Source organism: Rhinolophus sinicus, linkage group LG17 (assembly GCF_036562045.2).
Source record: "Rhinolophus sinicus isolate RSC01 linkage group LG17, ASM3656204v1, whole genome shotgun sequence".
Classification (NCBI taxonomy): domain Eukaryota; kingdom Metazoa; phylum Chordata; class Mammalia; order Chiroptera; family Rhinolophidae; genus Rhinolophus; species Rhinolophus sinicus.
The window spans coordinates 3853811-3870177 of record NC_133766.1 but is presented as its reverse complement, the minus strand read 5'-3'; the positions used below and the strand labels follow the sequence as shown (position 1 = coordinate 3870177).

Sequence of the window (16367 nt, the reverse complement as noted above, 5' to 3'; positions counted from 1 at the left end):
AGCTGGTCAGCAAGATTTTACATTTGAAAAACAAACAAACAAAGAAATCTACTGACAGCCTTTTGGCAAATAATTAGTTCATCAAGACAAGAGTAAACAAATTACAAAGCTGACTATGGACTGGGCAGGAAGTGAAGGGAACTGAAGAAATGCAAAATGAAGGGCTACCTTCCTGTAAAGAACTGACCGAACAAGGGCTTTTTGTGCTCCAGCCCAGTCGTCTTTCCGGTCCGTTTCTCCTCTTTTTAGTTAAGAGGTTTAACCGATTATGATTCCAAAGTCAAAGTTAGATTTACCAAAACTGCATTTCATAAATGCTTCCCCTCAATATCAGCTGTTTATAGCTCATGCCTCATATTACGTAGGTTGCAAAATCAAAGATACAACATGCCTATTTTATTCTAAAGGTAAAATAAAATAGTTTGAAGTGAAAAGAAAAAAAGCATTGATAAAATTATCCCCAAACTATCTTATTAGTAATCTTCACTCGGTAAAATTACAGGATCTAGCCCCTTGTACAAATCTATATGGTTACCTATTTGTTTCAAGACACCCATAATTCACCTTTTGTAGATTGATGAAAATCATTCATTCAATCATGTGGAATTTATCTTATATTTAACACACAAATGTGAAATTCACAGGAATTTACTTTGGTCAACTAGGTGGACATTTAAAAACCACTATGCGTTCAAATAAGCCTGGATACGAAACCGTGACCATTTAAAAAGAAGGCTGATATCATCAGGAAATCAGTCACACTGCTCTATTTAGCACGTGTTATAGCCTGCTAGGTGATTCTTAGATATTTATATTGGTTGGTTCTCCTTACAGATGGATAATGTGTCTAATTGTGGCGCCCCCACTGAAGTGGCCCTAGAAGAAATCTAGCGGTGAAATCCATCACAATTAGGGCACCAGCAGGTACCCTACTGTTAACTGGGCTGTGAGCCCCCCAGGGTCTTGGGCTGCCTTCTCTACATTTGTGCCCTGGCACCTAGCACAGAGCCTGGAACTTAGATGATGGTGATGGTGGTGGTGATGGTGGTGATAGTAGTGATGATGATGGTGACTGAACCAAATTGAGGGACTAGGGCTGGATTAGAAAGTAGGCACTACATGTCATTTTCCCCTTGCTCTGAAATTTATTAATTTCACTGGTGATTGTGAGCTGTTACTTAATCTTATTACCAGTTTTTACCACCCTTAGAATAGAGCACCACCTCAGTCTCTCTCACATGTGTGCAGAGAACTCAAGAACACTTTAGATACATCTTCTCAGAAGTAAGATGTAAGGAAAGAGGCTGCATGAATTGTAAAATGGCTGGGAAAGGAAATAACAGGTTGCCACAAGCACTGGTTAGGGGCCAGACACTCTGCGTTTATTTCCTGGTCCTCATGACTCATCAGAACTGATTATTATTGCTAGAAAAGGGATTATGGTAAGTTATGAATGAGAAAACTGAGGCAAAAAGGGGGTTAAGAAACTTCCCCAAATTCACACACTTAGCAAGTAATACAACCAAGAAATGTCAGTTCTGACCCCAAAACTCACGTGCTTTCTCCCACAGTGTAACAGGAGAAAGTATCATTAACCACACAATCTCACAAATATTTGATTAACACTGTGATGAAACCTGTACGTATATAATGCTGTAGGTATATGATCTATACCTACATATCGTATGGATGATATGCATACATACACATACCTATATTGGGTTATACATAGAATCAGAGATCAGGCAATGAGTCAGCTGACATTTAAGCTGACACCTGAAAGATGGGCACACACTTACCCAAAGAAAGAGAGAAAGAAGTTCAAAGTGCTCTCTCACCCTACAAAGAATATTACGTCTTGTCCTTTTGAGCGTTTGTGAAGGCAATGGAAGGAACGCTGTTTTCTATGACAGGGATCCCCTGTGCTGTGTTAACAGTTGGAACAGTGCAAGCGTCATGTTCAGAAACATCATTTTTTAACTTTTCAAGGCCACAAAGCATGAAGCATTGACTGCAGGCCGGCTTGCTCAATTTGAGACAGACCTGGTCAGCAACTTGCCACCCGAGTTCCACTCAAGAGACAAGGTCGGGCCCGAGGCCAGCTCTCCGTATCACTCCTGTCTGCGCTGTGTGGCAGCTTTACGGAACTAATCCTTCCTGTTTAGTAGCAGAGGCTCTTCTTCATAAACGCTTTTTTCTTTTTATTTAGATTGGAACAGTATTACTCACAGGAAGTTACTGAAGCTTTTAACATTTTTCAGCTCCTGATAATTTTAACCCTCAAATCCTTTTTTATCAACAGAGTGAAAGTTCAGTCTATGGTGAACATTGGTGATCAATATCAAACTATCTTTTGGGGAAAAGATACAACAGAATCCCATGTTACGCCTTTTACTAGCACAAGGGTCACAAACTCAGATACCTACAGTATCCTGGAGGGCAATTCAAGCACAAAATACGTCCATAGGGACTGGTGATCAGGGAGCCAGTGTCCTATCTGAAGGGGGCGTGAGGACTCAGGTCCAGCCAAATTCTATGCAAGAGTTTGGTCCAGTGTCACCAGATCTCCAGGGTTTGTTTGTTTTTTAAGAGGAACCAGCAATCCAGACTCTTATATGCCATCTCCGTAGTATTATTGTTGGAATTTAATCTGTTTTAATATCAGGAAATGCTAACAAAACACACCCATGAGCTAAGACTTGAGACCGTGGTTCTAGCCCACAGGACCTCACATCCTAAGGTTTCCGTAAACATTCCCTGAGCATCTTCCACGTGCCAGGTACTGTGAAAAGCACCGGAGATGCTAAGATTATGTGCAGGGTGCAAATCATTCTTATCGAGTAGGACAAGAAGAACTGAATCATATAACATCACACGTACTTAATTATAAACTGTGATAAGCTTGCATTCAGGTGACATCTGAAGGATGAGCTCGCATTTATCCAGAGGAAGAAAGGGAGGCAGAGCACCAGGCAGAGGGAATAGTATCGGCAAGGACCCCAAGGGAGGCTGGAACTGGCGCGTCCAGGGAACTAAAGAGGCTCGAGTGACTGTCACATAACATACAAGGGAAAGAGTCCCACAAGATGAGAATGGAGAGAGAAGTACAGGCAGGTCATACCTGGACTTGTGGTTCCTGTTACAGATTTTGGGAAATAAGAAGCCATTGTCAGGATTTTAAACAGGACCATGGGGAAGAAATCTGGGGTTCTAAGGGCTCATTCTGTTTACAGGGTGGGAAACAAAGCAAGGAAAATAGCCAGTAGTGGAGATAAAAAAAGGAATCAAAAAATACTCAAGTAATCCAAAAGAAAGCAGGAAAGAAGAGAAAAAAAGCAAAGACCACATGGACAAATAGAAAACAATAGCAGTGTGGTATAAACCCACCCGTTGCAATAAAATGAAGAGCGAATGGGAAGGACACTATAACCAAGAAAGAGATTGTAAGATTGGATTAAAAAAGCAACACCCAGCTGTGTGCTGAACTCAAGAAGTCCACTTTCAATCACAGGCAAGATAGCTAAAAAGTAAAGGATAAAACAAGATATACCTTACTAAAACTAATCAGATACAAGGGGCTATGGAATGCATTATTCCATTTTTATGGCATTATAAGAAAACAAAATATAGTGACAGAAAGCAGATCTGTGGCTGTCTGGGCCTAGAGGGTGGGAAGGTATTGACCATGAGTAGGACAAGTGACAGAAGTTTGGGAGTGATGGATGGAGCTGTTCTGTACCTTGCCTGTGATGGTAGCTATAGGTCTGGATACTTTTGTCGAATCTCACCAAATAGTACACTTAAAATTGGTGGACTTTATTGTATGTAATTTATACCTCAATAAAGATGGTCAAAGGAAGGGGGGACAATTATATCTATATCTAGCTGTATCTAAATCTATGTATATATTTATAGAGAGATTGGAATAATGAGAAGAAAAGGGAAAAGGGAGGGGAAGGACAAAATTTAAGCATTTCTGGTTTCAAAAAGTAGTTACTTCAGTAAGAATACTTTCCACTGCCTTTTGCCCCATCACGTAAAACATTTTAGCTTCTTTTTTTTTGATCCTTATTGTCTGCCTGTATCCACATTCTGCTCTGATGGTCTCACCTTCACCGCAAGGAACTTACCAAGCTGTTGTACCAAATAAAGATAGTTGTATCCCAAAGAGAAATTCTGGCACCAGCTGATGATGGTATAACTTTCACCCAGTTAAATGAGACATGCCCCAGACAGGGGAAGCTGCCCATCCTACGTGGCCATCTATGACACTGACCTCTCCCTTCCTGACCTCGCTTGCTCCATCACTGGCCACTTCTTCCTTTCGCTGTTGAAAGCCCCACCCAATCCTCTGCACTTTTTAAAAATCTTCGGAATGTCAGTTCCCTCTCTTCAATACGGAAGACCAATTTCTACATCCTCCCCCTCTCCCACTAGCAGAAAACGATGAGTGTACATAAAAGTGTTAATGGTGGGTGTTTGGGAACACAAAGGACGGAAATAAGACATCTCAGCTTCAGAGGGTAGGCAATTTCACACTCACTAGACAACTAGACTGCATATAGAAGCTAGCTTCTAAGCCTCTGGGGAAAGAGTTGGGATAGTCAGGTGGTGGAGACATGATAAAGCAATAAAACAGGGCTGAGGGTGGCAGCAGTTGGAAAGGAGATTTGAAGTACTTACAGATCAAAACAAAACAATATGTAAACAGCTCTGAGCATAGTCATGGCCCATGCTAATAGGTGGTTAAATATAAGATGTCTTGTCAAGGACCGCAGAGAATATATAACCCACTGTCATAATCTGAGACGATTTACTGATCAAAAGTGATTCAAGTCACTGATTATATTGAAATAATAGTTACTTAGAGACCCTAGAAAATTAACTTGCGAAACCTTAAATAATGCACTCGTAACGTTTCTTATTCACTTCAAATCACCATGGACTGCAGGCCTTTATAATTATGTAGACGTAGAAGGGGACATATAGGAATCTTTCCAAATAACGGAGGTTCACTCGGAAAGGCAGAGGTATCTCTATGGAGAACTCATGTTCCCCTGGAGAGTATGAAACGGCGGGCGCTGCTCGCCCACTGTCCAGACGTCTTCATGGCTTTTCCTTCTCCAGGTGCTTCCTACCCTGACCACACATGCCCTGCGGAGAAGATGGATGACGCTGTCGCTCCAGGCCATGAGCACACCTACGAGTGGCATATCAGTGAGGACAGCGGGCCCACCCCTGACGACCCGCCGTGCCTCACATATATCTATTACTCCTATGAAAATCTGATACAGGACTTCAACTCTGGGCTGATTGGACCTCTGCTCATTTGTAAGAAAGGTAAAAAAAAAAAAAAAAATCAACTACAGCCAAGATGCTGGGGTTCTAAGGAGTACTAGAATGCAGGGAGGCCTGGGAGAACCCTGGAACCTTCTGTAAATCAAGCAGAGGGAGAAGGGTGCGGAGACCAGACTGCTGCTGGACACGGGCACTGAGGGCTTGGAATCCTGTTTCTTGCAACCCCTCCTTCGTCGCGGCCCTGGAGCGGCTCCCAAGTACAGGAATCCCTGTCTGAAAGCATGTTCTGATGTCATGCCTGTGTGATGCGTGAGGCTCACCTCACGGCAAGTGCTTCTGAATGTGTGCACTGCACTCTGCGGAAGGGACTTGGAAAGAATTCTCAGTAACATTTCTGAGGTTTGCGTTGCTAATTTTGTCCACAAACACGCAGAACTCTCGCTCACTTTCTTAGGGAAGAGCTGAACACTTTGGGTGGCAGCTTTCAAACACACTCAGCTGACTTAAGAAATTTCATAGGCTGGGCTTCTTAGGAACAAGCTCGGACTCTCATTTTATGCCAGAAGAATTCAGCTCATCTCTCAGTAAAACAAACAAATGGCCACAACAAACTGCACTGTGGGAAATAATGCGATGGAGTCATTATTTGTCTACACATACGTGCATACCACTCCTACATAGATTCCTAATTCATTAATTCACTACACAAATACATCTTTTCATTGCCTGGGATATAGAAGATAGTGTGATGGCACGGAAAAGTTAAAACTTCTAAAAAGCTCTTCTTTCATTTTATTTCAGCTGCATTGTTTCCTCATGCACAAATGGATTGATCTGGGCCCTCAGTCAGTTCTCTCATGCCCCATGATATGTACAAACAAGATAGCGGAACTAAACTCAGAGCGTGACGCATTTACCAGCCAAGCTACAGTCCCTACGTAGCGGCCTATTGACACTGGGGGCAATGGGTATTTTTATTAAAGCCTTGACAGTCACCAAATGCTTTTTTTTTCTCTCTCTCTGTGCCGGATCAAATTTACCATTTACCTTTAAAGCCCCATTCCTAGGGGCATGTGGGTCCATTACATGTGGGTTCTTGTGAAAAACCAAGGAGGTGCCCAGAGAAAACATTTCATGTGGCACCAAGATTGGAAGACTCCTCCAATCATCACTACTTGATAAAGATGCTATTTCTTAAAAGAAGAACTTCTTAAAAGTCGGTCTCAGTCTGCTTGGCTACTTGCCTGAAACTCTTTGCTGTCTCGGACCAGCAAAGGAGAGTCTCCTCTCTGGGACGCTGGTGACAACTCTTTTCCTTCCCAGGCACCCTCACAGAGGACGGGACTCAGAAGATGTTTGCCAAGCAGCATGTGCTGATGTTTGCTGTGTTTGACGAAAGCAAGAGCTGGAGCCGGTCACCCTCCTCCCTGATGTACACCGTCAATGGCTACGTGAACGGGACGATGCCAGGTAACCTGTGGGCCGCCCCCCCCCCCCCCCAACGACAGGGGAACCATCAGTAGCTTTGGGCCTGCAATTTTCTCCAGGGCACTAGGAAAGTGGATCATACTCACTATATTTCAACTCTTAATAAGAAAGGTAACATAACCTAGCTCAGTGGTTCTCAAGATTCTGAAAGTCCTGCATCCTGGGAAACCCTCAGCCCCTGGTAACCAGGGTGGTTGGTCACCTACATGGCCTAACCCCTTGGCAGTGCTAGTTTGTGAATTAATGTCCATCCTCCATCTCTGGGCTCTGTTCTCACCTCTGTAGCACCACTTACTGCAGTGAGCTGTGACTGCTTGTTGGCCCGTCACTTAGACGTCTGCTTTTGTAGAGCAGGGACCAGGTTTAGGGAGCGTGTAAACCTCAGAACCATGCACAGTGCCCGATGGATGCCCAGCAGGAGCTCAGTATGTACTTGGTGAGTGAAGCTTTTTATCACAGAGTGCTGGCTGCCTGTTTTGACCCCCATCTCCTCCTCTCTCTCAGATATAACAGTTTGTGCCCATGACCACGTCAGCTGGCATCTGATTGGAATGAGCTCTGGACCAGAACTGTTCTCCATTCATTTCAATGGCCAGGTCCTGGAGCAGAACCATCACAAGATCTCGGCCATCACGCTTGTCACTGCTACGTCTGCTACTGCAAACATGACCATGAGCCCAGAGGGCAAGTGGACCATATCTTCCCTCATCTCAAAACATCTTCAAGGCAAGAAACTTTCCCAACAGTCTTGCTTATGAATGTAGGATCCTTTCTTCCCGGGCACCAATTCTCTCCTTCCCCTGTGCCTTTTCAAGCCACCCACACTCCAGACATACATGCGTTGGTCCCTGAGACCAGAATTTAGATTCTCCGCTCTTAGACTTGGAACTTTCACTGGGGATGGAGGAAGTAGAGGAACTGACAAAGATTTTTAAAAATTAAGTAAAAGCTGAGGAGGTCTCTACTTCCTTGAAAGAAAAAGGAAGAAGGAAACCAATACATACATAGAGATACTCTTTTGGGGGTTACTTAGTGTGTAGCTAAAGGAAAGACCTGGGTATAGAAGAAGACAAACATCTGTACCTTTATAGAAGCACCAAGGTACAGGAAGTATAACAGTGGAAACATGAAGAGATGATCTGTTGTAATGAGATGAGCACAGAGGAGGCACGAAGAGGAGCCCGATGGATGTGTGTTGCATGGATCCAATGTCTAATCGAAGCAGCTGAGGCATGGCATTTAAAGAACACCAGTGAATTCTGCTGGTGAAAAAAGTCAGCCCGGGTTGTTATGTGTTGCCCCATAAACAAAACAACTAAGTGTTTTATTATACATCATTGCTTTAAAGCAGTTGGGAGGAGGGTTCATGTAAACAGAGACTAAAATGTCACTAAGTGGTATTACTACAGGAAATCATTCTGTTACCAAAATAATGGGTACGAGCAAAACACCTAAGAAAGAGACTTCACGGGATCATCTCATTCTCTTTTTGCACTGAGCAGTCAACATTATATTTGAAGTAATGAAACCATCACAATATCCCTGGAAGATAGAGACCTAATAATAATACAAAATTAACGTTATTGAGGTGAAGTGCTGTTTGTATTAACTTATTTAATTTTTAACAATTTCATACACTGTGTCCGAGGATTATTTCCATTTTAGAAATACAGGGACACATGACAGGAAAAATGAGAAACCAACAAGACCTAAATTGTAAGGTTTGGAAGGGTCTGGCAATTACAAATGTTCTTTCTCTGGAAGAAACAAAGGAAACTTTCCAAGTATTTTCCCATCCTCTCTTTCCCTTGCTTTTATTCTTGGACCCTGTCTGTACTGCACTAAGAGCTCCCAACCAAAATGTCTAACACTTGCCCAAGCACTCCTTGCACTGTTAGTATTTAAACCTTCCACAAATTTGTGTAAAAGTAACACATTTTGATGAGCCTTAATTTCTTCCCTCAAATTCTCTCCCTGTCTTTATGTACTAACTCAGCTGGGATGCAGGCTAACATAGACGTTCAAAACTGCGCCAAGAAAACCAGGAAGCCTACGACACTCACTCGCGAGCAGAGGCGGCACATGAAGAGGTGGGAGTACTTCATTGCTGCAGAGGAAGTCATCTGGGACTACGCACCTGTAATACCAGCGAACATGGACAAGTGAGTTCCGGGGTCTGCCCACGGAACAACGTTCAGACATGTTCCACGGGGGCCTGTGGGCCTGGGGTGAAATGTCAGGAGTTGACAGCTCTCAGGAGAATATATGTTTTGGATTCCATTCAGGTCTTGTTCAAATCAATCTGGAATTACCCCAAACTCACCACAGGAACTAATAATAAGAGTGATAGTAATAACAGTAGTGGTAGTAGTAGGAATTGCAGCTACCACTTGAGTATTTGCTACTGCGAAGTCTTGTGCTAAGCCCGTTCTGAGGGCTTCACTTTAACTCTAGAAGTTAGAAACAGCTCTTATTTATTTTGTAGATTAGTAAATGGGTCAGAGAGATGAAGAAATTTGGAAATTCAAGTTGGTCTTAAACACATGAAAAATACTCAAGCTCACTCGCAGTAAGAGAAATGCAAATTAAACGTCTCTGAAATACCACTTTCCACCTAACATACAGTCCAGGCGACATAATCTGTTGGCAAGACTATGAGAAACAAGCACTAACATCTTTTGCTGGTGGAAGAGTAAACAGGAAGAGCCATTCTAGAGGATAATTTGGCACTAAGTATCAAAATTATAAATGCCTACACCCTTTGACCCAGCAACGTCACCCTAGGAATTTACTAGAGAGTGATGCTTGTTCACAAGTGAAACAGGTGAAACGATATGTGTACAGGAGAGTCACTGCTGCACTGTTAGTAGCAGCAAGAGATTGGAAACAACCCAAAACATCCCCAAGAAGTTTAATAAATAATGGTGTATCCACACATGGAATACTGTGTACCTGTTTTTAAAAGGATGCAAATATGCTCTATGTACTAATATAAAAAATTCTCCACACACATTGTTAAGTTAAAAAGTCAAGGGAGCAAGATAGCAGAATAGGAGGTCCCCCACTTGTGCACCCCACAGCAATAATAATTTGGCAGCTATCCACACACAAAAGTGCCTTTGTGAGAACTTTGGAATCCAAGTAGGAACTTGCAAAATCCAAATGAAAGCCAAGACCAAGGAGGGCTGTTTTGAGAAGGCAAGTCCGTGCTCAGGTGGTATAATAGGTTTGCTGTGGACCTGGTTACAAACGTGGAAACTGCTTCATCCCTTATTAACTCAACTATAGCCCCACTTGGCCTTGGTCCTGCTACAACACCACTTTATAAGGGACCCAGGAGGAGTCACAAATGTCTATGACCCTGGAGGCCTGCCTAAAGAGCTTGGTCCCACTGCAGATCTTGCAGTGGCCCTGTAGGCCAGCTCCCGCCCTCCCAACTGCAGTCCCATGCAGAGACCTACCCAGTGACTTGGTGAGAGCCCTCCCAAGGACCAAATGGGGACCATACCCATCTACACACCTGGTAACCAGCCCACCGTTTGCAAACTCGACTGAGGACTTTGAAGATCTGTAAATTGGAAATCTACAAATTGCTTGACAAATAATTAAAAATAATCATCTTAAAGAAGCTCAATGAGGTACAAGAGGACACAGATAGGCAATTAAACAAAGTCAGGAAAACAATGCATGAATAGAAGGAGAAGGTTAATAAATAGGAACCATTAAAAAATAACCAAACAGAAATCCTGGAGCTGAACAATACAATGACAGAACTGAAAATTTCAATAGAGGGCTTTAATACTAGACTCAAAAATGCAGAAGAAAGATTCAGCAAACTCAAAGATAGGTCTTTTGAAATTATCCAGTTACAGGAAGAAGAAGAAAAATTAATGAAAAAGAGTGAAGAAAGCTTACAGGAATTATGGGATATCATCAAAAGAACTAGTATACACATTGTAGGAGTCTGAAGGAAAAGAAGGAGACAAAGGGGCAGTAAAGCTTACTTAAAGAAAATGGCTGAAAACGTCCCAAATCTTGTGAGGGATAGGAATATACAGATTCATGAAGCTCAAAAGAGTTACCCAAAGCATGATCAACCCAAAGATTACCCCAAGACACATTATAATCAAATTGTCAAAAATCAAAGACAGAGAGAGAGAATTCTGAAAGTGACAAGATATAAGCAACTTGCCATAGACAAAGGAACCTCCATAAGGCTATTAACAGATTTCTTAGCAGAAACCTTGGAGGCGAGGAGAGTGTGAGATTATATACATTCAGGGTGCTGAAAGAAAAAGAAACTGCCAATCAAAAATATGATACTATACTCAGCAAACCTGTCCTTAGGAAATGGAGAGATAGCAACATTCGCCCAGACAAAGGAAAGCTGAGGGAGTTAAATCACCAGACTTGCCTTACAAAACAATGCTAAAGAGAGTTCTTCAAGTTGAAATGAAAGGATGCTGATTAATGACATGGACCAGCTGAGACCTAATATACAATGTGGTGACTATAGTGAATAATACTGAACTGTATACTTGAAATTCGTTAAGGCAGTAGAGCTTAAGTTTTCTCACCACACACACACACACACACACGCACACACACATATACACAAAGAAAATAGTAACTAGGTGAGATGTGATGCAAATGTTCATTAGCTTGAGTGGTAACAATATATAGACATATATAAGGCATCACATTGCACACCTCAAATATATACAATTTCTTTTTCGTCAGTTATACTTCAGTAAAGCTGGGAATATGCAAAAAAAGTGAAGGTGTAGCACAGAGTATATAAATAGCTGCCTTGTGTTAAAGGAGTGAGAAGATAAGAATATATTTGCAAGTTATATTTTCACAAATTTACAGAAAGATTCTCTGGAATGATACACATTAAGACAAGTGAATACTTGGAAAATGCAGGGAGGGCTAGAGAGGTGGGGTAGAGGGGATGTAGTACGTGAGTGAGAGTTTTCACTAATCAAAATCATCTTAATGTATTTGCTATTCAAAACAAATAACTGAGAAAAAGAACTGCTCAAAATTATATAGTAACTGACAGCACTGAGATAGGAATTCAGGACTCTCTGGCAAGAGTCAGTGCTTTTTATTATGCAAAATAAATGCATGAAATGGATACATTCTATCATGGAGCTTCTGCTTTTGCAAACTAAGGTAATAAAAAGGACCAAGGGGAAAAGTGGCTTTTGTTGCTGCCCCCAAATCATTTATCGCAGTGCTCTGGAAGATGGGCAAAGGTGGGTGATTTTCAGTTGGCACCAGGACTGGCTGGATGGGAGATGGGATAGATCAGCAATGCAGAAAGAACTAGAAAAGATAGTTCTAGTAAAGATAGTGAAAGTCTAGTAAAGTCTAGTAAAGATAGTGAAAGCTTCCTAGAGTGGGAAAGTGCTTTTAGAGATTGAGAAATATCTCGAACACCCAATAAAAGTACCATAAAGTAAGTGACAGGAAAGACTTAAGAAAAATGCAGTGTGTCCTACCCTTGCATCCAGGTAGAACTTTTCCCCAGAGCTAACTAAGGTCTTCTCCAGTGACCAGAGTGATAGGAAGCCCCAAATCACTGCTTCTAACCATGACTATGACTTTATCTGGGTGAGGAGACAGATCACAGGTTTCCAGTTTTCTAACTAGAGGGAAGGTATCAGGACTCTGCAAACCATGTTAAGAACTTTTTAGAAAATGCTTAGATTTTCAGCTAATCTAAGAGCAGAACTTCTAAGCACAAGGGTTTCCCATCCTACGGGGTCTCTAGTTGAGAAAACAGTTTAATTTTTTTTTAAACTTTATTTCACTTAAGAAAATACAGATCTCTGCATTTGGATAACTTCTCAAACCAAATTGGAAAACATTATAAGAAGGTTGTGTACAAACAGTACCAAGATGAGTCCTTCACCAAACGCCTAGAGGACGCCACCATCCGAGAAGATGGGATCCTGGGCCCTATTATCAGAGCCCAGGTCAGAGACACGCTCAAAGTAAGTAACAAAAACATAGAACTGTGTGGAAGAAATTAAATAGTGAAACACAGCTTGTAAATACTGGTGATTTTAAAAGAAACATGTGTCCGTATAAGTTTTAAATCAAATGCAGCTTGTAATCCTTATTTAGTATTTGTACTTATTTATAGCCTACCTCATAATACAAAGAATCTGAGACAGTTTTTTAAATTATAAAGGAATGGAACAAAGAGTCGGTATAATTGGGGTGGATAATATAGGGACAAAGAAAATAAAAGCAAGGATTAGGATAATGACACACCTACCACTTGCTCCTATAAGGCTGTCTGCAAATTTTGTCCTGAACTCTCTAGCAGCCAAAGCAAGAAGGGAAATACATCAGGACAAGAGTCAGAGTAGTCACAAAAGAAGCAGAGAGACCAGAGGAGAATTTCTCCCACAGATCCTTGAAAAGAGGATCCTGTGTGATGCAGTGGATGGAACCCTTGATAAAATGCCTACAATTGGTACAACCAATTAAAAAGTTGCATAGTCCTTTAAAATAATATTTCTCATTAGAGCTGAGAACATCACAGTAAACACCGCTGAGTAAAAACAATTCTTCGCTGTGATGTAGGTATGTAGTTCGCTGAAGACTAGTCTCTGATGGAGGTAAATTTCAATATGTATAAAGAGCACCGAGTGTTCTTCAGACAGTTTTCCTTAAATGTTACGGCACATCATCAAGCTTTTTATATGAACTGGGAAGCAGAGAATTGAAGGTTCCAATCCTCGGCAAGATTCTAGAACGCAGTTAATCTACAGATGAAGGGTGGTAATCCCAGTGCTCTGGCAACCAACCAGGCAGAAGATTAAGGCTCTTTTGAAGCTGGAGGAGAATAACTCACAGGAATGATGTAGGAGTAATGCTCCTCCCTTCAGCTCTGCATGGGGGTGAACTAAGGGGATAGCTGCAGACAAGGCCAATTCTGTTCATTTAAGAGGAAAAGGACGGAGAGCAGCCTCTCTGTTCCTCTGTCCCTTCCCCCATTTCTGAATCCTTCAGGTGCTCTTGGCGAGTATCAGTACACCTCACCTCAAGAAGATGGCTGCCAGGACAGCGGTTCGCGGAGCTCTGGCAGGCTGGACAAGGGGGTCATGGTCTAGCGAGAAGGAGCAGATGTGAAGGCAGGGGCGGTCCAAGCTGAAAGGAGAGGGCAAGGGGGGTGGGGACCAGCTTGGAGAGGGTGATACACTGTGAGGAAAATGTCACTTCTAAGGTCAGACTGCTCTTTCCATTTTCCACCTTACTATGGGAGTGAAACTCTCAAATGCTTCTTTCAAGTAATGGCAGAGGTTGTTGCCCAGATAAACATAAGTAGTTTACACACACACACACACACACACACACACCATCCAACAAGCAAATGTGCAAAGTTAGCATCCTCTATTAATTCTCACGATCCACCTTAAATCCTGAAATAATGAACTTGAGTTCACTTTGTAGATTGTGTTCAAAAACATGGCCAGCCGCCCCTACAGCATTTACCCCCACGGAGTGACCTTCTCTCCGTTTGAAGATGAAGTCAACTCTTCCTCCACCTCAGGTTTGACCCTTTCACTTCTGTTGAAACTACTGACCTCTGAGAGGCTACCATATTTCTCTGCTGCCCTCGTTGCCTAGTATAACCGTGTGGTCAGGTCGTGGTACCCTAAACGTCACAGCCAAACCCTGCTCACTCGAGGGTTTTGTTTACCGTGGTGGTGGTGGTTCCCAAACATGGTGTCCGGTTAGTGCCATAGCGGCCTCTAGTGGAGCAGCATGTGATGACTGCTGACATGCTATCCAGGGTTCTAGGAAGTAGAACTTCATCTAAAAAGAATATTCCGTTCCCAGTATTAATTGGCTGTAATGAGAGCTCAATTACATTATTTATTCATTCATTTATTCATTTTCATAAAATAATTTTGAAAACGAAAACAGTCCTGACCATAATTTCTTTCAGGCAGTAACACCATGATCAAAGCAGTTCAACCAGGGGAAACATACACTTACAAGTGGAACATTCTCGAGTCTGATGAGCCCACAGAAAACGATGCCCAGTGCCTAACGAGACCGTACTACAGTAACGTGGACATCAGCAGGGACGTCGCTGCTGGGCTCATCGGGCTACTTCTAATTTGTAAGAGCAGATCCCTGGACAAGCGCGGCATCCAGGTATTTTGTCCTGGACATAAACTTTCAGAAATGCCAGGAATTCCTTCTGGCTGCAACAGATTAGATCTCCTTGCTAAATAATTGGGTGGTTTTCGAGAACAGAAAACACGAAGTAGTCCTCTTTGATGTGAATGTGGTAATGTTTATTGCTTTGCTTACTTTTTTGTCTTGTTTATTTTCATGTGGACTCTCACTGCAGAAGTGCAGCCTACAGTGGGACACTGTATTTTGTTATAGTTTCCAATTCCGGGTCTGTTGGTATTGGCTGTGGGATAAGCAAGTCGCTTAGCCTCTCTTAATTTCTTCCATTTATCAAATGAGTAAAAACCATCCTGAAAATTTTACAGGGTTATTTGGGGTTCAGTGAGATACACCTGGTAAAAGTGTAAAGCTGTACCAACCCTTGTTATTTTTAGATGTCTGCGTTAGAGAGGTGAGAGAGAGATACTGGAGACATTGCTGCTAATGAAATTGGACCTAGACGATGGTTCATCTCTAGTGAGACTAAATTATCCAGAAGAATGTGAACAAAATATGGATCTTCTGACTTAATGTTCACTGACTAGTCTCATATTACTAACTTAAAATTCACAGGCAATTAGGCTGAGTTAGAATTAAAAAAAGTATCATCCCCAGGCACATGAAATACATATATGCCTAGAAAAATCAGAAACGGACATTTGGAAGGCCCTGATTTGTTGAGCTGGGAAAGGAAACAGGTGCAGAGAGGTATAAAGCTTTCCTCTTGCAACCTCCTGTTTTATCTTCTGCAACTAAGAGGAGCTGACAGGTGCAGAGTCACCAAGATAAACAGAATTCCAGTTGCCATGATACAACGGGATGTTTCTGTTAGGATATTTCAGTCTCTGAATTTTCTGATCGGCTGTTTGCTTTCGCATAATGCCTTTGGCTTCAGGGGTCCCAATGGCTGTGCCCCTTCGGTTTCCGAGAAGAGCTCAGGGTTGCAGGTACTGGGCTGGCCGGTGACTCACTGAACACGCGCTTTTACCCCGCAGAGGGCAGCAGACAGGGAGCAGCAGGCCGTGTTTGCCGTGTTCGATGAGAACAGGAGCTGGTACATTGAGGAGAATATCAACAAGTTTTGTGAAAGCCCCGACAAGGTGAACCGGGAGGACCCTAAGTTTTATGAATCGAACGTCATGAGCAGTAAGTCATGGACTCCTCGTTCCGCGGTTGACGCATGGCTGTGCCTGGAGGTGGGCAGAGACGTGGATTAGAATCCACTCACCTCTTGATCTTGCTTCCATCCAGGCATTTGGTGATGAAATCACTGGGTGACATTAGACAACCTTTTGACAGCAAGAGGCCAGAAGCTTGTTATCCTCACAAGTCTTCTTGGTTTCCTGCTCTGTGTGTGTGTGCGCTCGTGCCCACGTGCC

At 42.5% G+C, this 16367-nt stretch overlaps 2 protein-coding genes across 7 annotated transcripts in view; one reads left to right on the top strand and one right to left on the bottom strand.

The window, feature by feature from the left end:
• FIRRM (FIGNL1 interacting regulator of recombination and mitosis) overlaps nucleotides 1–16367 on the bottom strand; it is a 236653-nt gene that overhangs the window by 174450 nt on the left and 45836 nt on the right. The window lies entirely within an intron of this gene.
• F5 (coagulation factor V) overlaps nucleotides 1–16367 on the top strand; it is a 56338-nt gene that overhangs the window by 15089 nt on the left and 24882 nt on the right. For all 3 annotated transcript variants that reach the window (XM_074322450.1, XM_074322452.1, XM_074322451.1), the window contains exons 4-11: nucleotides 5128–5340; nucleotides 6622–6768; nucleotides 7291–7512; nucleotides 8783–8948; nucleotides 12611–12788; nucleotides 14257–14356; nucleotides 14756–14967; nucleotides 15984–16134. In XM_074322450.1, coding sequence (XP_074178551.1) covers nucleotides 5128–5340; nucleotides 6622–6768; nucleotides 7291–7512; nucleotides 8783–8948; nucleotides 12611–12788; nucleotides 14257–14356; nucleotides 14756–14967; nucleotides 15984–16134 — 1389 coding nt within the window. The remainder of the gene's footprint in view (nucleotides 1–5127; nucleotides 5341–6621; nucleotides 6769–7290; nucleotides 7513–8782; nucleotides 8949–12610; nucleotides 12789–14256; nucleotides 14357–14755; nucleotides 14968–15983; nucleotides 16135–16367) is intronic.